General features: G+C 44.7%; 1 protein-coding gene across 16 annotated transcripts in view; it reads left to right on the top strand.

The window, feature by feature from the left end:
• Positions 1–24,422, top strand: part of Clasp1 (cytoplasmic linker associated protein 1) — a 217,653-nt gene that overhangs the window by 146,053 nt on the left and 47,178 nt on the right. For 4 of the 16 annotated variants that reach the window (XM_087906616.1, XM_087906613.1, XM_048443836.3 and 1 more), the window contains 6 exons: positions 11,608–11,711; positions 14,116–14,139; positions 15,555–15,799; positions 17,709–17,772; positions 20,081–20,244; positions 23,766–23,844. In XM_087906616.1, coding sequence (XP_087762742.1) covers positions 11,608–11,711; positions 14,116–14,139; positions 15,555–15,799; positions 17,709–17,772; positions 20,081–20,244; positions 23,766–23,844 — 680 coding nt within the window. Of the gene's footprint in view, positions 1–3,753; positions 3,862–11,607; positions 11,712–14,115; positions 14,140–15,554; positions 15,800–17,708; positions 17,773–19,181; positions 19,262–20,080; positions 20,245–23,765; positions 23,845–24,422 lie in introns of all 16 variants that reach the window. The other 12 variants (XM_087906617.1, XM_087906615.1, XM_087906614.1 and 9 more) reach the window with 6 other exon arrangements.

The following is a 24,422-nucleotide window of genomic DNA, read 5'->3' as shown; positions in this document are numbered from 1 at the left end:
TCCTTAAAATCTCCAAAAGACGTAACTCAGTTAAAACTTAAGCAGTTTTAATGACTGCTAGCCTAGTTTAAGGCTTAGAATTTACATTAAAAATTAATAATAAGGCCAGGGAAATGGTCCTGTAGGTAAAGCTGCTAGCTTCACAAGTCCAGTGACACAGGGTTGATGACTTGAGCCCACTGAAAAATCCAGATGTGGTAGTGCACCTTTGTGATCCTACCACTCCTGCTGCAAGGTGCGCGCTTGAAAGGAGAGCCTGTGTGCAAGCTCCCAGGGGCATGACTCGGGTACAGTGTGGGGACCGACCTCCATCCGTCCCCAGAGAACAATTCTAGTGATAGTCTTCGAATTATTCCTGTTTTGTTTTAAATGCACTTAACTAAATTTTTATTTCTTGTTGTGGAAATAATGCCAGGGGTCTTATACTTTTTTGTCTGTTGTTTATTTTGTTGTTGAGATAGGGCCTCACCCTGTAGACATGGTTGGCCTAGACCTATAGCTATAGGTCAGGGTGGCCTAGTTGCAGGAATCTTTCTCAGCCTCCCAAGAGCTGGGATTTCAGGCAACATCTGCCACACTCAATTGCCATTTAACACTCACTAAGTAGAAAGCACATGACTTTCCAAAGTCCAGAAGCAGCCCTGCTTGCTCTTGCACACAGTGCCCCCGTACCTCTCTCCCTCTCCAGAGACTGACTCTCTCTCTTTCTCTTCTCTCTCTCTCTCTCTCTTTCCCTCCTCCCATCCCCCCATAAGCTACCCAAACAATCAGGAAAGCACATTCATAAATTGTCTCACTTTGGTGTCTCAAAGACTTTGCAGATGTGAACCATGCAGATGTCCAGCGTCACTAGTGATAGTTAGCAGTTCCTCCAGTTCGCTCCTCCTGTTCAGCCACCAAAACCTACATTGTGTGGTTTATAGTCTAAATGTCTTATGACTTCCTGGTTCAAAAAGATTTTTGGAAGGTTAAAGTTAACTAAATGATTTCTTTTAACTATAAAAGTAGATTTGCTGGGACGTGAAAGTATCTGAAGAAGCATTTTACCTTTAGCTTCTGGGAGTTTTCATTAATTCTCTTGCACTTTTGCCTTGCTGTGCACCCTGATTGGGTCATTCCTTAAAAGGCCAAAGTAGGGTTGGAGAGATGGTTCATCAGTTAAGAGCATAAACTCTTGCAGAGGACTTCAGTTGCCAGGACCCACCTCCAACTCCAGCTCAGGTGGGTCTGATGCCCTCTTCTGGCCCCTGTAGGCATTGCACTCATGTGGACTGCACTACTGTAGGCATATACAAATATATGTTAAGTAAAAATGAAAATAAATTCTGTTTTTAAGACAAAAGTAAGGATTACCTTTAAACACTGTGATGTAGGGTAGAATCTTTCAAGAAATGCAAACCAAACAAATGGTTCTTGAATACCTGACAGCTTTTCCTGTAGACAAAGGTCGAGAGCTTTCTAGTGTGAGTGCCATTGGGAGACCAAGTGTGTCCCGCCTGCTCCTTTTGCACCTCCCCCATGCCTTCGACTCACCTAGGGTGTTTGTCGGGCACTTCCTAAGAAGACAAGTTGGTTTTATACTCTAGGTAGATAAGTGGATGGGTAGATGGATGGAGATTATATGAATGAATTTTGACTGCTTTTTCTATAAAAATAATTTTCTGTGCTTATTCTAGATCTTTCTGTAGGTTAGTCTTTGTGTCTGTTTTTTTCGAATGGGTTAAATTACCTAACATTTGAAATACCACTCTTAACCACAAAATGTATTTTAATGAAATTTGGGGCAATTGTGGACAGATTTCTGACAAAATAGTGGACAGAATTCTTTCTTCTATGTGTCACATCGTAAAGGAGCCTGTGAGCATGGAGGGTGAGTGCATTCTTGGAGAGATACTGGGGGGGAGGCCTATCAAGAAGTTTGTGGGGGCATTATTTTATATCGCAGCTGTTTGTTCTTGTTAGTGGTCCTTATTGTCTTCACGAAGAAGGCCTACTGCAGAGAGAACATATATTTCCATTTCTTTAGCATCTCTGAACTTGAAAAGATATGGGTTCTGAATAAAGTTACATAGCAGTCAGCTGAGCATGCACTTCTGTAAAAAGCCACGAGAACGTTTTAGCAGCCTGCTTTGGAAAAGACAGTAGAAAAGGTCAGGGTTTCCAGGGATGGCGTCTGGCAAACATCTCTGAGGTGTGTCTCTGTGCATTGTCCCTGTGTTGATGAGATGATTCTTTTCATTCCTTACTTTCTGTGGGGAGCATGAGAACCGGGGAGATGAAGTAGCTGGACCAGTGATGCAGCTGGGAGCTGTGTGACTCAGGTACAGCAGTCTCTGAAGATAAGAGCCCTGCTGTGTCCACTTGAGGAAGCGCCCGTGTGTTGGTGGGTTCAGCGTGGCGCCTGTTACTCTTGCTGTCCTTATGTGACTTACTTAGGGTGTCACCAGGAATTGCTGATTAGCTAGTCCCCAGTGCTATAAGTGCAAACCTCAGTGTTTCCCTGTCATTCTGTCCAAACTAAGAAACTTCTAGTGAGGCCTTTGAGGTCTATCATTCAGATTATATTCCTGCCTCACCCTTCCTTTCCTACAGACTGACAGTGTCTGGACATCACTTCCAAGCTCTTGGGGTGAGGTTCCACATCAGCACAGAGCTACTGAGCACACTCTAAGCTGGCTTCATTTCTCACTTACACTTTCTTCTTTATTGGAGAGTTTTATGATTCTGGTTGGTGAGATGTTCTTGTTATAGTTTAGCTATAAATCTTTGCTCTGAAACATTAGGCTGTGTTCATTGTGACACAGATGATATGCTTGTTTTTACAACTAGTTTCCAAGGTCTCAAGAGTCATCCCACCCGGTCTAGAAGCTCTCGACCTCTGAGGATGAGATGTCCCCTCCAGCTGTGACGTTAGGCGTTCCTCTGCATGCCCCGCATGCTCAGTGTTTCTGCAGAGTGTTTGACCTTTAATTTATTTCTGCTTCCTCAGACTGATAAGCACGGGTATCATGGTCTATCTGTGGTTCACAGTCAAAATGTTATTAGACTTGACTATTGTATGATTTTGTCTTACATGTTCCACGTATGGGAATGATAAACTGTCCAGAGACAACTATAAAATACTATTCCAAGGTCAGTAGAGGAATCTTCTTGCCCAAATACTGACACTGTCCACTTTCTTGCTGTAGAGATCATCAAACAGTAAGCAGTCAGTCCTGACTTCAGTTTGCTGCTTAGACCGTTGCCCTTGTGTGTGACATCTCCATCTTGACGAGCATGTCAGGACCGTCTTCTTTTCCGTAGGGAAGTTCGTAGACTTCAAGACTAGAGCCTTTACTCCTATTATTCAACCAGATTGAATGGTCTTTTGGGGGAACCAAGTGCCATGAAGTCAGCTTTGGACTCCAGAGCTCTCACTGAGATGTCTGCTAAAGCCACAGACACCCGTTGTTCCTGACATGCTTTAGATCTTACTATATTTGATGCCAGACTGACCTTTGGGAATACTTCATTTCTCACAGTTAAGTGTAATTTCTCTTCAGTGTTTAAGTCCACAGCCTTCCAAGGTACAGAGCACAGTCGATTTATCCAGACCCTCCTTTCAGTAAGACCTCATCATGGGCAGGTTGTCCATACTTCCCAGCATAGACAATGTCATAATTACATTTAAGCAAATGTGACTGATGCTTGTGAGTTTTTCTGTCTTCATTAAATTTGTTCACCTTCTCTGAAACCCCTCATGCTGCACGCTAGCACGGAGCAGCCGTATCCCCCGACCCAGCATGAGTCAGGGGTGCAGCCGCGATACCAGCCGTGAGAGCAGCCGCGATACAAGCCCTGCTCGGGGCTTCGCTCCACTCGGTGAGTACCCATAGGCGCTGCGCAGGGGCTGCAGGTGCTTGTGCAGACACTGCTGGGTGGAATGACCGCTTCCCTCTGCTGCCCTGTGAGCCTCTCTTCTCTCTTCCCTCTTCCTTAGTCGCCCTTGTGGTCCCCTCTGCATGCATAAACTTCAGCAACTACCAGTTTTCACACATTAGAGGAAACAAATACCATTTCAAGCTGCCATGGCCATTTGTAGCCACTTCTCACTGAGTAAGCCCATTCGTTTGGCAGTTTCTAGCATAGGGCAAAACTTAGCTGAAGTGAATGGTTTCTCGTGAATTCAAGTGAGGTGAATTCAGAATTGAAATGTAGTCATCAAATTTCTGGCTTGCCTTTATTTTTCCTAAAGAGGATGGAAACAGGGCCTCAAGCTTCCAGGGCTTCTAGGGCGCTCAACTCTGAGCCACACCCCCAAGCCCAGCATATATAATGCAAAGGAAGGATAAGAGGATAATCATATAACATTTCAAGAGTGACATGAATTTTAGTTTGAATAGCCATGCCATCCTTTAAAATGGTCACAGTACATTTGTCTATACAGATTATCAGTTCCCAAAGGATTTTTATCCTCCGACCTGTGTGGCATGTGTGGTGCCATCCGGGTGTATGTTTTACTGTTAATGAACATAAGAGCAGAAGTCATTTTGCTGGTTTAGACCTGAAATGATCCCATTCCCAATGAAGCAGGGGCTTCAGCAGTCTGTGAATTTTTTTCTTTTGGCTGTGTGATTACTTAGCTGATCTTTTCGCGCTGTACACGTTGCTCTGAGAGAGACAGTAGTGTAACATGAGGGCCGGCTTGTTGGGGTTTCTGTCCCGCCCAGCACCCCACAGCCGGCACCTCCCAAGGAAAATCACTCACAAGACTCCATAAGATTATAAACTGATTGGCCCATTAGGTCAGGCTTCTTGTTAACTCTTATAACTTATATTAACCCATTATTCTCATCTATGTTAGCCATAATGGCTCCGTACCTTTCTCAACTGGGCATATTACATGCTGCCTCTTCAGTGGTCTGCGCAGGAGTGGCTGAGGAAGTTTCTGCTTCCAGAATACTCCCAGTCTCTTTGCTCCACCACTACTTCCTGTCTGGCTTTCCCGCCTATACTGCCTGCCTGGCCAATTAGCGTTTTATTAAAATATGATTGACAGAATACAGACAATTCTCCCACACCACAGTAGTAGAGCAAGTGGGAGATCTCTCTCTCTCTCTCTCCTGCTCATGCCCTACACCTCTTCTTATACCTTGATTTTCTCCAGGGTCAGTGATCCAAGTCAGGATGTAGCGAATAGATACCAACAGCCTTCCAGAGGGTCCTCTTCCTCTAGTGGCTCCTTCCCTCAGATTCAGCTATTCTGTCCCTCAGCCTGGTGGCTTTGCATGCAGGGACATTGCACATCCTCATGATAGCAGCAGGGGTACTCCTCACTTTTAACCCCGTAATGAACTGGTGATTTTCCCTTTTAAATGCAGGCTATACACCTGTGTGCCTTGGCTTACTATCTGGCCTTCCAACAGCCTATTAAATGAGTGAGCAGTTCAATCTGGATGACTTTGTCTGTTAGAAGCAGGTCAGTGTTTTTCTTGTGGCTGACATTTTACACTGTGTGGATCCAGCCTTGAAGTCGAACATGCAGTTTGTGGATGGACAGAGAGGACTGAATTCCTTGTATCTAGATTGAACCCTGAGCACCTGATGGACCACATCAGTTTTTGCTCCTTGGGTAAACAGGTCTGCTTAACTGTGTCAGTGACATCCTAAATTAGTACAGTGTGTAGTCGCTGTGGCCAAGGCAGAAGCTGCAGCTCTGGCTTCATCAGCTGCTTTCTTGTGTTGTAGCCAGGGCAGTAAGAAATACTTCTAGCTGAATTTTTAGACCATGCCTTTTACCTCCTTGGATTAAATCTGGGCCCCAAACTTGTGTCCAGAGGAATAACAAGAGGGCCCCATTTGAAGCATCCGCTGGCACAAGTGCTTCCAGTCCCGGCTCACACTGAGTGGCAAGCACCCTTATCATCAGCCTCTAAGCCTGACTGTAACAGTCCTACATTGAAGAGCCAGGTGCAGTTTTGACTCCCAGCCTGCCTTCTTCAAAAGCAGTTCTGATGAGTCTCTTGCGTTGCTCAACCATGTGGTCAGTGCTTTGTAGTGAAGTCTCTACTGGGTTAGACACAGAGAAAAGGGCTAAGAGGTTTTACTGAAGCGTTGGTTTCCAGGCTTGGAGTTAGGACCCAGGGATTCAGAGAGACCTCCCAGAAAGCAGCTGTCCTGTGGGCGCTTGCTCCATATCCCTGAACACCTTCTTTTTCTTGTTTGTCTTCATAATCACTTCCCACTAGTTACCCTTTGAGTAAACTTATATGGCCAGACTTCATTAGGAAAAAGAAGAGAGGGAGGGAGGGAGAAAGAAAGGAAAGAAGCAGAAAGAGAGAGAGAGAGAGAGAGAGAGAGAGAGAGAGAGAGAGAGAGAAGAGGAGGAAGGTAATGTATCTCAGTGAATGACCTCTCTCTGCCTTTACAGGGGGTTGGTTGCAGGGCTGCCTGTAGATGCTCAAGTCTATTTTCTAAAATGCTGGAGTATTAAACACAGGCTGTGTTCCCCATGCCTCCCCGCCCATACATTTAAATCATCATTGCATTATTTATAATATTAAGCACAATGTATATGCTATGTAAGTGGTTGTTGTACTGTGTTCTTTAGGTACTAATGACAGAAAGCATATTCAAAATCTCCAGGCATGAAAGCTGTGGACAGTTTGCCAACTATACCTGCCGTTTTTAAGTTTGTAACACGGTGTTCAAGCCTCTCAATAATCTTAATGCTAAGTGAAATTACAGATACTAGAAATCTGCTGCCAATCAAGTCAGGCTTTGTAGAAGTGAGTCCTCTGTGGATTTGGCCGTTCACTTAGGAATTCAACAGAGAGTCGTTACAGAGCAGACGTTCTGTAGAGTATCATGTCCAAACCAAAGAAATACATTTTAAGAAACCTACAGACAGATCAAGTATTGCTTAAATCCATTTTCAATGTAAGCTTCAAGATAGAGAGAGCTAAGGACTATGCAGGTTGTTCTGGTCTCAAGGGAACGGTGCACCTAGGAAAGTGGTAAGTCTGGTTTTAGACACATCATCTAATGTTTTATGTGTTAATCTTCCAAAAAGAGGATTTTCCTTTTTTTAGTTTCAAGCCTCTAAAATTTGTATTGCTTGACCAGGTAATGTATTCTTTTTATATCAATCTACCACAGGGTGTATATTTTATAAAATGGCATGAGCTTAGAAATTAACTTACACTGGAGGTTAGAGGTTTTGACGCTTTGTCAATAAACGTGTGAATTTTAACGTGTGCCAAATAATGGAGGAGGTAAAGGGTTTCACCTCTCAGTGATTTGTTAAACGTGGGGGCATTCTGGGATGTAACACCTTGGCTTTTCCAGAGCAATGAAAGGCAGCAGGCATTGTCTGTTGTTTTCACTAAATGAGTAGCTGAATATTACTTGGGCCTGTGACATCTGCATATCAGACCAGTTTCTTATTCCATGTTTACTTCTCTAAGTTACTCTTTACAAGGATGGAACTTAACATCCATTGCCTCAGGTTGATGAATTCATAAACATATTACAAATACTCATAAAATATTATCCTACATGTGAGTTTCCCCGACATTCACTGCCACGTCTAATGCTGATACTGTCACCAGCACTGCTGTCTGTGCGCTGGCAGTGGTGTGTGGTCCCCTTTAACACTCTCCATGACAAGCAAGAGGTAGGTACCGTGACTGACACAACTTTAGAGATGAAGAACCCGAGAGAAACCGAGGGTTAGTATATTACCAAGGGCCACAGCCGGCTGTGGCCAAGCCAGGCAGGCCTGCCATTTGTGTTTCTGAAATGGTGCTCAGACTCCCGCTCTGAGTCTCCAAGGAAGGCCTCTACACTCACTGCCTGTGGATGCCCAGCAGTCAGACAGGTACATTGATAACTAGGGTAGCTGTGCAGAAAACACCAAGCCTTTCCACTGGTCAGATGCAGGTGTTGAGCCCCCGTGGTCCATGAATTCCTGTTGAGATAACATTACGAACCTCTCGCTTTTGTTTTTGGTGCATGGTGGCATATGCATCACATACCAGTGACATCTCGTGAGCTGAGTTAATAATCCATCCTTCGCTGTCCGCCCTGGGCTCAGATGCCTGATGCTGACTTCATGTGGCTTATTTCCATAATGGCTGGTGGAAGCTTCGTGGTGTGAATCGAAACCTGGAGTCTGAGTTCGTCAGTGCGTCCTTAGTATGAAGCACTGTGATGAGTGCCTCTGTCATGCCTGTGTGTGTAAGAGCTGTGTGAGGCCAGCGACCACCATGCAGTGTGGGGGTCAGTCCTCCTGTCCATTCATACCCAGCACCATTTCTTCATGAGAAGCGCGGCCTTGGTGGTAGCAGCCCCGCATTTCCTCTGGTACTTGTGTGTTAACCCTGTGGGTGTTGCCGTTCCTTTTACCTGCAGCCTCTCGACGTCATTCCAGGTCCACTAGTGCTCTCTCCACTGCTGAATCTGTTGGGCAGTCAGGTGAACAAGTGCTAACTGCATGATCAGCTTCTCCATCCGTCCTCCCACCCCCATGTCAGCCTCTGTTGTCATCGTGTCGGCTAGCACTGGCATGTGTGTTCCTCATGTTCGCCCTCCTGTGTTTGCTTTTTTTGAGTTGTTGAATGTTTATGATTCTGTTCATAGGCTTGATGCTCGGTCGCCTGTTTGGCATTGTTTCTCTAGCATTCATATTTACATTGAAACAACAATCAGGGAAGTACTCCTTGCTTCCTCACACCCTCTTCCCAGGAAAAGACCAGCCCTAAGTAGGTGTCACTAGGCCTCCCCGTGGGGAGAGGGGGATCGCTACCACCCGGCAGTCTTTTGTCTCCACGGTCCTTACTCCAGTGTCCTGTCAGATGCTAAGGTAGTTGTGTTAGCGTCAGCTACCAGTTCCACACACCTAGGTCACAGCATACGTCATTCACACATAGGAAAATATAGTACCCTGAAAGCTTTGGGAAAGCAAGGTCAGGATCCAGGCCCCAAGGGTGCAAGAGGTTAGTCTCATTGCCTGTGAACTCCAAACCTGTCTCAACTTCACTTAACAAAACCCACTGGGTGCAGGAATAGAGAGTGAGTGTCTAAAGATGCATCCATATGCCACCATAAATTAACTGGGTCATTTTCACACACTAACACCCCTTATGGCTAGTTTCTCAATGGAGTCAGCATGCTCTACTAATTCACACACTGTTAATGGTGCCGATGCTCACCCATTTATCCAGTGAATAATGTGCCCTTTCTTTCTTCTGAACGGAGCCAGCTGCATGTTTTCACCATGTGGGCTCTGACTAAATGTTTCCTTAAGAATTAGGGCCAGGCTGAGGGCCCAGGCCTTTGTTCTGTCCCTTGGGAAACTGCTTTATCATAGTGTCGGAACAGTGAGTGTGGACTGCAGGGTTTTGCCTGGTGATCTAGACAAGCATGTCCCTTCAGATCCGCAGGTCACACTGTCCACTTTATCAGATGACCGACAGTTGCTGTGTGTGGCAAAGCTATAAGCACCTGGGAAGCACTGAATCCTTGTTTTATTCTTAAAAAGTTTTAATTTTCTGTCTGAAAAGATCCAATATTATCCCTGGAATAAGAGTTGCTGGCATGAAATCTACTTGTGTTTTTTTGTTTTGTTTTTTATTTTTTGTTTGTTTTTAAGACTTTATGTTTATGCTGGGTAACTTTTAAATGGCTTTTAACTGAATTACTCATTTGTTCCTCATAAATCCCCTGCTATCTACCCTTTTTTAATGGAAAAAAAGGCTTGAACCAAAATTACTTAGAAAACAGCATGCCCAGACCTCTCAATTCTGTCCCTGTTCACATTCTAACAAATGAGCATACGGATGTAGGGATGAGTTGATGTCCGTGGTCTTCGTGGCTCACGGAGCCCAGCGACTCATCACCAAAATCTGATGAGAAGATGACATTTGCAGTCATCCACAAGTGCATTAAAAAAGGGGGTAGTATGACATACGGTTTCTGTTTTTTTATTAAAAAAAATTGTGACTGTGTATGAGTCTTTTGACTAGCAGTGTGTAAATTATTTTCCCTGCCTGTGGTAGTAGAAGGGTAAAATATTTTGAAAGTGATCTTTTAACAAAAGCTAACTAAACTTCACTAATTTTGTAGACGATGTCTTATTCCCTGTCCAAATGCTTAAATATATCATTTCAAAAGAAAACCAATTCCTAGGGCCCAGCAAGATGGTTCAGCAAGTAAAGGCTTGCCCTCCAGCCTGGTAGCCTGGGTGGGAATCTGGGACCTACACAGTGGAGAAGGAGAACTGGCTCCTGCGAGTTGTCCTCTGACTTCCTTATGAATGCCATAGCACCTCCCCACACATAATAGTGAATAAATTAAAACGTAATTTCAAAAGAAAGATCAATTCCTGTAAGAATAAATATTAGATCCTATTCCAAATGCTGTATTGCTGAAAGTGTGACTAAGGCAGAGGTTTAGTTTTCCTTGTCCAAATAGTGTTTTCTGTATAACTCTGGGAAAACTTTTTTTGTATCTTAACACTTAAGTTAAGTATCTTAAACTTCTAAAAGTTTCCACGTATTAGAATTTTGATGACTAGACCTCTCATCCGTGTAGGATGAGCCCGTCTTGGAATGTATAACTTCCACGGGCATCCCCCTGCCTCAGTGTCGGTCTCCAGCACTTTCTCAGGAAAGCTGCTGGGCAGACTCAGTGGGACCCTAAGAAGTCTTCATTGACTTTGACCAGGAGCAGCTCTGGGATGGCGGAGAGGCGGCTCGATGGATAAGAGCACCCAGTACCGTGTTCTGCAGCTCCCCAGGGCCTTTATTCCAGCTCCAAGGCATCTGGCACCCTTTTCTGTCCTCTTAGCACATGTGTGTCATACACACACACACTCACACATACACACACAAATAAATAGATAAATATAACTTTTAAAAACAACTTTAGAATAATTGTTTAAATTTTTAACATTTATCTTAAGTTTTTGAATTATTCTGCCTTATCTATATAAAGTTTATTCAAAAATCCTTCAAGGGACTCACGTAAAAGTTAAACTGATAATATCTAAAATGACTGATGTTCTGAAAAGAAGGCATTAGATTTTTATGGTGATTATTAAATAATTTTAGTAAGTTGATCTTTAAATAATAATAACACTAGGGAAAATTTGTACTAAGACCAATTAATAATTTATTTCAAGTTTTAACTTTTTCCATCACTTTGCCTTACTTCTTATTTCCCAAACCATGAAGCATACTTAAGTTAAACAAACTACAAGGGTACTTGCCGCTAGAAGGAAAGCTAAATAGAGTATAAGCTTCAACCCAGAGCCCTACTCCCTTCTGTATGGTCCCTATCTTCTGTCTAAGCCTTTTCAGTAACCAAATGTCCAAAATAGGATCCACTTAAAAAATAAAAATTAAAAAAAGAGGGGAAATCTCTTGCCTGTGGCTCCTTGGTGTTAGATATGAGCACCTGAACTCTACCACTGGCAGGCACGCCCAGTGCAGGCTGCAGCGCCCAGTGCAGGCCGCAGCGGCTGGGAGTTTTCCTGTCGCTCTCTTTCGTGGGAGGAGGCAGGAACCCTCGCCGAGAACTGCGAAGCTATGCGTGGCTGACACATGTCCTGCTTTTGTTTTCACATAGATCGGTTTGGGCTGGGCCAGTCAGGAAGAATCCCTGGTTCCGTGAATGCCATGCGAGTATTGAGCACCAGCACAGACCTAGAAGCTGCCGTGGCTGATGCGCTGGTAAGAGGCACAGAAAAGATGGAGTCGCAGTTGCTTAAGCATAGTTTTCTATCTTAACACAAAATTGCCCTCAAATCAGGTGACTAAGTCATTTTTTACACTCTTCAAAAGGTGTGTGAATAGGGCTGGGGTGATGGCTCACCCGTAAAGCATAAGCAAAGGTGAGGACCAGACCCACATAGATGCCAGGTTCAGGGCTGGGCTGCTAGGTTATACAGTGGCAGTCTATGCGTTTGAGTGAGAGACCACACCTCAAGTGTAAGATAGAGATCAAGGAAGACCCTTCACACACACACACATTGACATGTTCACACACCACACATATATACACTGGAGAGAAAGAGGAAAAGGTTAGGTAAAGTTAGCTGGTTTTTCCTCTCACACTTTTACCTCTTTACGGCACACAGTAAAATCAGCCTTCCAGGAGCGAGCAGTATCAAGACCCTCACCCATGCATGCTTCTTGGCACTCGGGAAACTTTGATGACACTGGGCTTGGCACATGTCATCAAGCTATCTCCTTTGTTTTCTGTATCCCATAGCTTCTTCTCCCACAGCATTTCCTGTTTTCCATCCTGTTGCCTCCGTTGCTTTAGGGGCTTCGGCAGCACAGTCTACATGCATCATCATAACAACGGACAGTAGAGTTTGAGACCTGAAAGTTATATTTATTCTGTTGTGTGATTCTGAGCTAGGGGATGTCCCCCACCCCCGAAAATGGATCAATAAAGTACTTGTCATGCAAGCACACGGACATGAATATAATCCTCAGAATCCATAGGTAAAGCTGTGTGTGGTGGTGGGCCTTATCATTGCTGCCCCAGAGAAAAGGAGACAGGATGATTGCTGGCCAGCCAGCCGAGCCGAGTCCATGAGCTCAGCTAGAAGTGAGATCCTGTCTCAAAAGCAAGGTAAACAGCATCTTGCGGAATGGTACCTCAGGTTGCCCTCCCCCCACCCCCCTGTTTCTCTTTCTTTCTCTCTCTCTCTCTCTCTCTCTCTCTCTCTCTCTCTCTCTCTCTCTCTCTCTCTCTCTTACACTTGCACACACACACACACACACATGCACACATAGACATACATGAAAATTTTCTGAAATGTTAAGGTTTGGTCTCTAAGTATCTAAGGTCCTAGTGGAGGAATTTTCACTTACTACATTTTAGTACTTGGCAGGGAAATGCTCATGGCTCCTTCAGTCTGTGGGACAGCAGATATTCTGTAGGATCAGCTTTGGTGAACTTGCCTCCCAGCTGGTAGGAGCAGCCTCCCACGCCCGCTTCACGTGCACAGCATTTGAAATAGGTTGCGCTTCAGAATGGTCTCACAGGCGCCCCGCCCTCTGCTGTGCTAAGATTTATTCTCTTTTTAGGAGGAGAGCACACACATAACTCTTTCTTGCTGGAAAGTCTTACTTTCCAGTCTGAGGTTTTGAATATGGCCTGTGCCACCTGACCATGACTTTCTGGTTGGTGGCTACTGTGAATCCCGCTTCCATCCCTCCGCATCTCTGCCTTGTTTGTTCTTGCTCAGTCAGATGTTTTCTTTAATGTGTTTCTCTGAGCAAGCTGTTGGCCACTCTCAGAAGGCTTTCCTGGTAGGTAGCCAGCCTGGCCAGCTCTATTTATCAGCCTAAGCACAGAAGGAACTTCTTCTGGCAGGTATTGGAGTGCGCAGTATTGCTCAAACTGTGGTTTTAGCCTAAGAGTCAAGAGCTGGAACAGAATCCAATGAGGCTTTCTTTTTCCAAGTCAAAGCATTCTGAATCTGCCTTTTATATAGTCAGAGACCCGAGAAAGTGGCAGTCAGGGGACTGGGAAACAATGGAGCTGCAACCTTGGCTAAGACAGACTTGCAGTTCAGGCAGATGATTTAAATCCCACATAAGGGACTGTGTACAAATTTCTAGGAGGCAAAGTGGAGCTAGAGACTCCAGCCCTTTGCTGGTTGACTTGAGCCTTCCTCTGAGCCCCAGTCCCAATCTGTCCATGCTGCCCTTGCTCCTTTGTCCACTCTCTCTAGTCTCTCCGAGTGACCTGCTTCTGAAGGGGAAAGTGCCGGAATGGTAGGGAATCCTTGCCTACAGAATGGACGCCCCTGGGGTAGGCAGAAGACCTCATAGGAACAAATCATGGATGAACAGTGACTTAGAGAGGTGCCTCCGGGTGTGGGATATCTGGTCAGAACTCTGCCCTAAGTCAGGGGCCTGGGGAGAGGCGCAGGATGAGGAAATGCCATTCAGAAAGCGCCTGCTGCAATCTCCCCAGACAAACCGCTTGCTGACCTGTGTTTTTGGTTTGCTAAGAGATGTTTGCTGTACACTTTTGTTGCCAGAACAATCCCCACATGTGCTTCTGACATAATTCTCTATGCTTTTTCCCCGTCCTCCAAAACTTCCCTGCCTACAGCTGTTAGGAGACGCCAGGAGCAAGGTACCCGTGCTTTCACTTTTGTTTACGACCTTGTTTTTCTGTTGCGAGTGTATCTCTTTTAGAGTTTAGTGGAAAGGGCACCAAATGTAGTAGTTGTAGTTAGAAATTCTGGTCTCACGTGTTTCTGGTAAGCATTCTGATTTGTGTCTGTGATGGAGTCCGTCACCTTTCACATGCTCTGGGACTTCTTTGTTTGTGTTTTAATGTCACTCTACTCCCTCCCCTCTTTGTGTCTCATTTTATTAACTCATTTTCTGTCTGTTTTATCATAGTTTCATGAATAGATCTGTCAACCACCTTTTTTCTTATTTTAGGCATCTGGCTTATGTAAGTGTAAATCATATGGTTTGTTATCTAAAAACTATTTTCAAAGGTAAAAAAGAGGATGCTATGAATAATTTTGTTGGGACAGAAGGCAGTACAGTCCTAAGTAAGCTGATATTCAAAGTAATTAACATTATTTGAAGATTAAAACTCTCTGTGTGGCTAGAGTCAGTAATTGCACTTAGGAGACATTGTATGTGCCAACCTCACTGTACTGTTGTCCTATGTATGGATTTAACCCACTGTCTTATATTCAGGGTGTGAGAGAAGAAGGAAGAGGCTGTTGTAGTCTACTTTAAAAAGAAACCTATTGTGCTGGAAACATGGCTCAGAGTTTAAGAGCTCTTCCAAATATCCTGAATTCAGTTCCCAGCATGCATTTGGTGACTCACAGCCATCTATAATGGGATTTGGTGCCCTCTTCTGGTCTGCAGGCATACAGTGCAGGCAGAGCATTGTTTCCATAATAAATAAATAAATCTTAAAAGAAAAAAGAAGAAGAAGCCTCTTTGCGTTATAAAACCAACCAGTGTTGTTAGCTAAAGTGGCTCACGCAGTGTGGGACCCTTCTCATAGACTACTTCCACAGACACTGCAAACTTCTTAAAAGCAAGCACGATTGTTCAAGCCAAGGGCATCCATAGACCGTGCTTAAGGCCGATTGCTCTGGGCTCTGAAGAGGTGAGCATGTGCACAGGTCTGAAGTGTGTCTGTCCTTCATCATTCAGGGTTCCACTGAACCCTCCCAGTAGTCTGGTGAGTGGGATTGTTGCCTTCCTCGAGAGGAATCACTGAGGCAGAAAATGACAGTTTGCCCAGCAGTGATAGCTGGATTGGAACCCAAGACCATCTTGCTGAAAATCTCCCTTGCCACCTATACACATAGCCACATTTTCTACAAAACAACAGATTCTCCCTCACCAAGACGCGCATGTCACTTATACCGCCACCTTGACACTTCCCTAATCTGCAAGCATAGAAATGTGTGTGTGCTTTTTACATTTCATTCTGCACTATAGTTGTCAGTAAACGACTCATGAACGTTCCCCTTCCCATTTCTTCCTTACCCCGCCCCTCATGGGACATTTCAGAAGAAGCCTGTGAGGAGGAGGTACGAGCCCTATGGAATGTACTCTGACGATGACGCCAACAGCGACGCCTCCAGTGTGTGCTCTGAGCGCTCATATGGCTCCAGGAACGGTGGCATTCCTCATTATCTGCGGCAGACTGAGGACGTAGCCGAAGTTCTCAACCACTGTGCTAGTTCCAACTGGTCTGAAAGGAAAGAGGGGCTCCTGGGCCTGCAGAACTTACTGAAGAGCCAAAGAACACTGAGGTGAGGAAAAGACTCTGCCGTGATCTACATCCAGTCCCGTTAGACTCATCAGGGCTTTGAGGGAGTCTGCCATTACAGAGTCCTTGCAAAGTTCTTGCTAACGATTGGAAGACATAGTGCCTGCCACGCAGATGCTTGGAAACATGTAGCAAATTCTCTGCAATCTTAGGAGGCTGCTAAGACATTTGGTTCCTGTTAGGTGTATGTCTGTCCATTAGGTGATGCTCCCAAGGAGTCGGGCACAGAAAGCAGCTTCGCATTGGTAATGCTGAGTCCACTCCAGGCTCGGGATAAAACGCAGTCTGTAAGCTCACACCACTCATGTGCCCAGCGAGCCTGGGACGAAATAGAGCACTCCTCAGCAGCAGCAGCGCAGCTTTACAGGGACGTGCTCTCGTGCCGTCCTTTGATGTCTCATATAGTATTTAAATAACCAAGTATTACACATACCAAAAGAATATGCATTTATATCACGTTTCATCATATCTAAGCTGCCATGGACATGCCAATATTTTATTCACAAAATAATGAAAATAATAATATTATTCACAAAATAATAGAAAGATCGCTCAGTGTAGGTAGTCTTTTCCTGTAATCTCAGCACTTGCAAATCGGAAACAGGGGATCCCTGGTATTTTGGGGTCCGTCTGAACTGTAGAGTGAGATCCTGTCTCTACCCCTTCCCAAAATAAGAGGAAAGAAAAAAAGGATGAGGGGACGGGGAGAGGAAGATAAATTTTGTTCACTAATCCAGCCTCTTGATTTGTTCTTGGTTTAAAGACCAATCTTAAGTAGATGTGAGTGATGTGTGGACACCGTGAAATACGCTGTGACAGCCTTTGAGCATTGCTACAGAGAAGGCAGTCTTTTGGTTTTTTTTTTTTAAAGAAAAAATTGTGACCCTGAATAGGTTTGCAGCCCTGGGTAGAGTACCCTTCTGGGCCCCGTGTGATTCCTGAGCTGTTTGGTGTCCAGTCTGCATCTGCACACCACATTCACCCTTGCTCCCGTTAACCCGCTCTGTCCATGAAGCTGCCAGAGGTTCTGTCACATCCTTCTGAAGCATAGACACCCTTGTGATTGCCAGACACAGCGGGAATGTGCTTAGATCTTTGTGCTGATCTCAAAGTTCTGGTCTTGTTGACTAGTCCACTTTCTGGATTCCCAGTGTTTCCTACTACACCTGGATTCTTGTGCAAACCCGCTAGCGCTATCATGTCTAGGTTACTGAAGGATCACTGAGGCACCTGTGTCTCAGGTGCATGAAGAAGGTGGATTGTTCCAGGGGGACAGGAAAGAAGAACTCTTCTTCCCAACCTTAATGTGAAAAGTGGACTCAGAAGACACAGGTGTGCACTGCGGCTTTTCTTGGTCCCAGTGTTACCTGTGTCTTGTACTCTCCTCAGCCCAGAGGCAGAGTTCCCAGTCAAAGACAGGACAAAAGGTGCTAAGAGTGAGTCTCAGGAAGATGGTGGCCTGGTGGGTAAAGTCTCACTGCCGAGCCTTACAATCTGAGTTCAATCCTTGGGCCCACGTGGTAGGAGGAGAGAACTGCCTGCCACAGGTTGTCCTGTGACCTTCACACACACACACACACACACACACACACACACACACACACACACACAGAGTTAGCTTGACAGGTGGAAAACAGACATAGGCTGAAGTAAGGGGACTTGCCTTGCATCTGTCTCCTTCCAGGTGGCAATCAAATCTGTTTCCTCATCTTAGAATGAATTGAAGACTCTAGCTTAAATTTCATCATGAATTAGATAAGATGATTCGTTTGATATAGGCGTTGTTGTTGTTGTTATATAACTAAAGATTCATTAAAAGGTTTTTAAAGCCGTAACTAGTTACACTGGTGATATTACATCTTAAACTCATTTCTTTCCATTTTTTCCTCTAGTCGAGTAGAATTGAAGAGATTGTGTGAGATTTTCACCCGAATGTTTGCTGACCCTCACAGCAAGGTAACCAGGCCTTATGCATAGTCTGTCTGCATGCCGTGCAAACTGTGTAATACACCCCAGGTTGAGAGAGAATTCCCCAGTATCTTTATTAACATCCTCCTAAGTGCAATTCTCGGGAATTAGATGGCTGTCAACTTCCAATTAGGTGTGCCTCGAATAAGGAGTGTCCTGAAAGTAATCAGATGGAATCTTTTATCCAGTCAGCAAGCACTTTTTCTGTCTCCTTTTAGCCAAACAGGGTGCTAGGTTCCAGGATATAATATAGTACATTTTAACAATGTTACAGTAGTGGAAAGATGTATATGATTACTTTGATATCTCATGTAGAATTTGTATTCATAGAATAAGATAGAAAAATTGAAGTATTTATTTATTGCCTTTATTGGAAAACCAAGTTCAGTTATTTCCCTTATGGAATCTGGCTGTTCCCGAGAGCTTGCTGGATAGAGTTCTCCTAGGTGGTACCCTGCCTTTGGGAAGACAATGGACACCAAACTTGAGGACTGTTGAGGAGAAACCATACAAAGGGTGCAACAAAGTCCTTTCTAGAAGTAGTGCTCAAAGGGACCACTTTACAAAAGCACCTTGATTAACAGTATTTTAAGTAAATGCCGTTGTTTAGGAAGATACTAGTAAGGGCTGTTGATATCATGAAGAGATGTGACAAGAGGGGCTAGAGGGTAAACACAGATAGGTGCTAGAGCGTGGGAATGAACAGGAACTGAATGCACTGTGGACATGCTGGCACTAAAGTTTCCATGCTGGGAGAAAAAGAGCCGGTGGTGGCCAGAGAGTCCAGCAACTTGCTTTCTTTCTTCTTTCCTATCCTTGCTTCCTTATAGGAATTGTCCTTGAAGTAGTAAATATCCATTCACCCACCTATTCACCCGCCCATCAGCTCATCCATTCACCCATCTATCCACCCATCCACCCATGCACCCCCTACCATCCATCTCCCCACCCACCCACCTTTTCATCTACTCATCCGTGTACCTACTCAACTGCCCACCCATTTACCCATCTACCCTGTCATTCCACATTTCCTGAATTCCTGCTACAAGCTAGGGATATGGGAAAACCAGGCGCTTGCCTTGGAAGCACTCACACAGGCACAGGGACCAAGCACAGGGCGCCTCTCCTCCTGCTTGTTCCTGGGCAGCCCTCACTAAATCATCGGGCAGGCCTTCCAGAAAGCACACTTCAAAGTATTCATTTTTAAATCCCCAAAAGACTGAGTTTAAAGGCTACCTAGATAACCTAAGATCTGATCATCAAGATTATTCTCTATGGAGGTATTAGAGCAATACGATTTAAAGCGTAAGCATGCTGTAGCTGGTAAGTTATACCATAAGGGATGTTATGTTAGATGGTTTCACATTGATGAACTTTCTGTTACCCGTTACCTCTAGATTGCTGATTCAGAAGCAGAATGTGAGGATAAAGAAGGAAATTTGTTTCCATCAGAAGGCTCTTGTCCAGTGAGTTGGAGGTCTCAGTTTAGTTCATATTTATGCTGCCTGAGCCAGGCTAGGCGTCCCACCTCTCAGAGCTCTCACTGGAGACCCCTGGTGGTGAATAGTTGCCGTGATAGACCTGACGACGTGTGGGGTGGGTGTCCCAGCGCAGCACCAGACCTGGGGAGTCCCGTGCCACTTCCTTCCCTGACACAGGCTTAGAGATACCTACTGTGCGCTGTTTACCTCGGGTGGCAGAGTAACTCCATAGTGGCGTGAGAATTAGCAGGAATTTCTAGTAGCTCCCCTGATAACCCTTCATAACATCTGAAATTAGCACATGTCAAATTACTTGACAAAAGTCAGTGGTTACAGAAACCTGAGTAGGGCTTCTGACCAGGCTAGTATCAAATCAGAACAAAGCACCACCACCCCTGTCTTTCTTTCTCTCTCAGAAGACTCTCCAAGATTAAACTTACTTCTCTTTGTACTGACAGTTACAGGTTTATATTCAGGAGAAGAGAGTTTTATCATTTTGTAGTTTTTTCAGAATTCTTAAAAGAAACTGCATGAAACTGGTATTCCTTTGCTGTGGACTAACATGGAATTTGTTTTGTTGCATGCCCTGGTGTGCGGTGGAATTCACAACAGAGAGTAAGTGTCAACCACTCCCACCTCCACCCCACCCCCACCCCTGTCTTCTGATGTGCACTGTCTCTATGAGAGCAGCCAGCATTGTTAACCCAAGTGACTAGACTGGGCTAGGCCAGCTCGGGTGGGCAATTGCAATGTTCTCGGGCTGTGGGGGGGATCCTGAATGCAGGGTGTGATAGGCTTGGTTTCTCTTTGTGCAGGTTTTCAGTATGTTTTTGGAGACCCTTGTGGATTTTATAATCATTCATAAGGATGACTTGCAAGACTGGCTTTTCGTCCTTCTCACACAATTACTGAAGAAAATGGGAGCAGACTTACTTGGATCTGTGCAAGCGAAAGTTCAGAAGGCACTGGATGTCACCAGGTGAGCACTGAGGGTCTTGGCTGTGGTGCTGCTGGAGGAGCCTGTGCGCTCTCTCGTACTCTGGCTGACGGGTCTCACCAGTCTAGGGGGAGAGTGCTGTGTCATCTCTGAGTAGGCAATATTTTATGAATGCCTACAGAATATAGGCAGCTTAAAAAAATTTCCTTTCTTTTCTAAAATATTTAGAGAGATTATTTAGAAGATTTGTTTATACGTTTCTGAAGTTCTTCATTTTTAATACTTTGTTTATTAATAATTTGCCTCAGGAATTTATCAATATATAATGTAGAAATCTTGTTGGACCTCTAAATTGGCAGATCTGGAGCTAGAAAGGTGGCTCAGTTGGTGCTAAAGTCTCGTATGAGCATTAGGTTCCAGAATCCTGTTTGCACCTATAATCTATAATCCTAGCATGGGAGTGGGGGTGGGGGCACGGAAAGGAGGGTGCTCCAGGTTCAGTGAGAGACCCTGCCTCAAAAACCAGATGAGGAGTGGCTGAGGATGGCACCTGATGCTGACTTTTGGGGCCACACGCACTGTGTGTGTCCCCAAAAATAAATTAGTAATAGTAAGAAATAAATAATGCGCGCACGCGCGCACACACACACTTCTCAGTTTAGAAAAGTGTTACAGAGGCTCAGGAATGTTTATAGGCTGTGCCGCTCTGCAGAAGCCTGGTGTCAGCTGTGCAGTTGAGGGGCCTTAGCATGCCTGGGCTAGAAGTGAATGATCTCAGAAAATGATGGCAGTGACCTGACTGATTTGGTAGAAAGTATAGGCAAAAGGAAGACTCAGATCTTTGAAAAGAACAAGCAAGTGACTCCCAGACACTTGGCATCATCATCAGGGCAGTTAACTCTCATAAAACCCAAATCTCACATAGGATAGACCCCAGGTATCATGGGATTTTCACAGCAAAGGAGCTCAGAGGTGAAATGGTATTTCTCAATGAGAAGCAGAAGCTACCCTGACTTGCCTAAGGTCACAGTTAGTATTGGTGCTAGGATTTCTGCCTTTGCTTTTCTTTTTTTTTTTTTTTTTTTTTTTTTTTTTTTTTTTTTTTGTCTGCCACTATGATTCCAGACTGCCCTGTAGGGTTGTGTCTTGCCCTCCTGCACTGTTTTGCTCAGTTGGCATATGCCACTCCACCAACACATCCATGCTTGCAGCTGCTATGTGGGATTTGTGACTCTGCACGCTGCTACCAATGGATGTCTTAGCCCGCTGACTTGTGTAGCTTGCACAGATTTTGAACACATTTTCTTTTGATTTTGAAAGAAGAGTAGCATACATTGTGATAAGGCTTCCAAAGTCCTTTTGCACTGGATGACTCATTTTAGCAAAGTTGGCGACCGGTGCGGTGCACCGGTGCCTTGAGGCCTTAGCGAGGCTGGTCAGCTCTAGCTGTGCAGGTAGGAAGGAGGGTCCCTGACAGCCTGACAGCTGCCTCCACTGTGGTCTTACTAAAATATGGATCTAGTGCTCCTAGACTTTATAAAAAATCAAAAACATAGATTTTGGTAACATATTTAAAGATGTTTTATGACATTGTAAAGACCAAATAAAACATTTGTGAGTCAGAGTTAGTCCAGGGTGTCTCAGCTTGAGTCAAATTTATGAATGCAATAGTTGTTACAATTTTTTGAAACGTGAAAATAGTAAGATTACAGTTCTAAATTTTGGTGATACAATTAGTTGTAACTCAGTGAATTTTTTCTCTCTCCTCTCTACCCCTGTCCACTTCACACACACACACACACACACACAAGGAGGAAAATAGAATTGTGAGCTCTTGTTAATTACTTTTCTTGTAAGAGTCCTAATTTTAGGCTGGGGAGATGGCTCAGCACTTTCCCCACAAGCCCGAGGACCGAAGAGATTGCCAGAATCCATGTACAACCCAAACCAGCATGGTGTTCACCTGTAATCCCAGAACTTGGGAAGTAGGCGATCTCCGGGGCAACCTAGCTAGACTGGCCAGAATTGGTGAGCGCTCTCTCTGTTCAAGAGATCCAGTCTCAGTAAACTGAGTAATCAAGGCAGATACTCAACGTCTTCACAGGCACACACATGCACAAGCAAAATCAGAAAACTTAAGTAAATTTGTGTGTGTTTAAGGCGTTTGTGCCACCCCCGCTCACTCAACTATGATGCGTAGCTGTTGTGGGAAAGGTCAGTTAGGTGCAGAAACTGCTGGAAAGATGGCCTAGCTGCAGGTCCTGGACGACGCTGAATCTTATCAGTGATTCTTCACCAGGAACAACTTGGTCCACTTTTCTAATCTTCCCTGGCTCCCTTGCCTCTAGCTGTGCCTGAAACAGGCACATTTCCTGCCTGAACGTCCCCAGCTGTGTCCCTCTGCTGGCGGCAGAAGCAGGAAAGACTCCTCTGTGGCTTGTTGGCTACTGAAGCAGCGCCACTAAAGTGTCCCTTGTCCCTGAAGTAGCCCACTGTAGTCCAGCCTAGAAATAGGTGTGCAAATACGGGTGCTCTTGGGCAGTTTTATCACTTTCCAGGGCGGGGGGATCCCAAGACTTTGCACATGGTAAGTAGGTGCTCTTCCACTTAGCTTAAGTTTACTCTTTATTAGTGATTACTATTAAAACACTGGTTTGTAGTGTGTTCTCCTTTATAAAACTTTATAGTTTTCTTGTATTGGTTCTTCCGTTTCCACTTCAGTCTAGGAACACTTGATACCATTTCTTCCTGCACTGGAGATTCAAACCTGCATTCTCAGTCCCTTTCCCATACCTCTGTAGGAAGTCTCTTTAGAGAGTCCAAAGAAAACAGTCTTATATCTTTCCTGTGATGAGGATAACATCACTTCCGAGTGGTTCCATTGTGCAATTTTAAACCAGCAGTAGTGAGCGCCACAGCGTAAGGATGAAAGGATTGATGTTCCCTAGCCAAAGCCCCCAGGGTCACTTGACTGGATCAGACCTGGGCAGTGACTATGGGGCATGGGCTTAGTCACAGGCTTGAGGCAAGAGGAGGGGCTGCTTGAACAAGAGGCAACTGTGTGAGCCAGAGCTGTGTAGAGAATTTTCCAGCACTGAGCATTGCATGGACATTCTTCTGTGGGGACTGCAGGAGGATCACCTGCACATACAGGACTAGAAAGACATCTACATGGTCTCTGCAGAGTGGGGGCAAGCAACCAAGGGCATAAGGAAAGTGGGAATGGGGTCAGCAGTCTTCCAGGAAGCAGCGTTCAGAAAGCAGGGGGAGGCAGGAGGCTGCCTGCTTCCCTGCATTCTCTGCCTAGTCTTCAGTTTTAAAGTAGCACTCAAAGTGACCTATATTCCTCTCCCTGAACTTTCTATATGTAAATATTAGTTTAGTACTTATATGAAATGAAAAGCACCATCCATAAAAATGTGAATGTACTTTTGTGTGTGTGTATCAGGATATATTGTATAGTTTTATATTCTTTTCTGTAATCAATTTCTTTAAAAATAAGAGCTAGTTTTTAGTTTTGATATTTTTCTTTTTCTTCTTCTTTCTTTTTTTTTTTGTCCTAGGGATTCTTTTCCATTTGATCAACAATTTAACATTTTAATGAGATTTATTGTGGATCAGACTCAAACTCCAAACCTCAAGGTCAGTGGATGCTCGTCTTGCTTTTCCCGTCCCTTTTCCCGTGTGGCTTGTGATGTGTCAGATTCTGCTCTCTGTGGACATGCTCTCGTTTCTCTTGGTCCCAGATGACTAGTTGCTTGCGTAGGCAGATGCCTAGCTCTTGTGCCATATTCTGTTCTTGTCAACAGTGTCTTCACAGCTCGTGCTGTGACTAGGGGATCCGTGCCTTGTTAGAATACCTTCAGTAGAACATTCTCTGAGCCGCATCGTCACACCTGTAACGACAACTCAGTTACATTATTATACGAAGGAAGGGGTGTGTGGCTACATGCGGTCTCTTCCTTGGCCACTGACTTTTCTTAAGGCTCTAGGATGGGTCCCTTTCTCCTGAGATCAAAAACCAGTGAAGAAACTGGGTCAGAGTATGAGCTGGAGAGGTGGGAATTGCCTCTCAGGACCTGGCCGAGAGTGCTTCACAGAACTGGCGCAAGGACTGGCTTGCTTGGCCTCGCAGCCAGTGGGGGAAATACTCTCTTTAAAACTTTCGGAATGGGGCTGGAGAGATGGCTGCTCTTCCAAAGGACCTGAGTTCAATTCCC

This window comes from Myodes glareolus, chromosome 5 (genome assembly GCF_982192425.1).
Source record: "Myodes glareolus chromosome 5, mMyoGla1.1, whole genome shotgun sequence".
Classification (NCBI taxonomy): domain Eukaryota; kingdom Metazoa; phylum Chordata; class Mammalia; order Rodentia; family Cricetidae; genus Myodes; species Myodes glareolus.
Note: the sequence above shows the minus strand (reverse complement) of the source record. Positions and strands in the feature narration are given on the sequence as shown.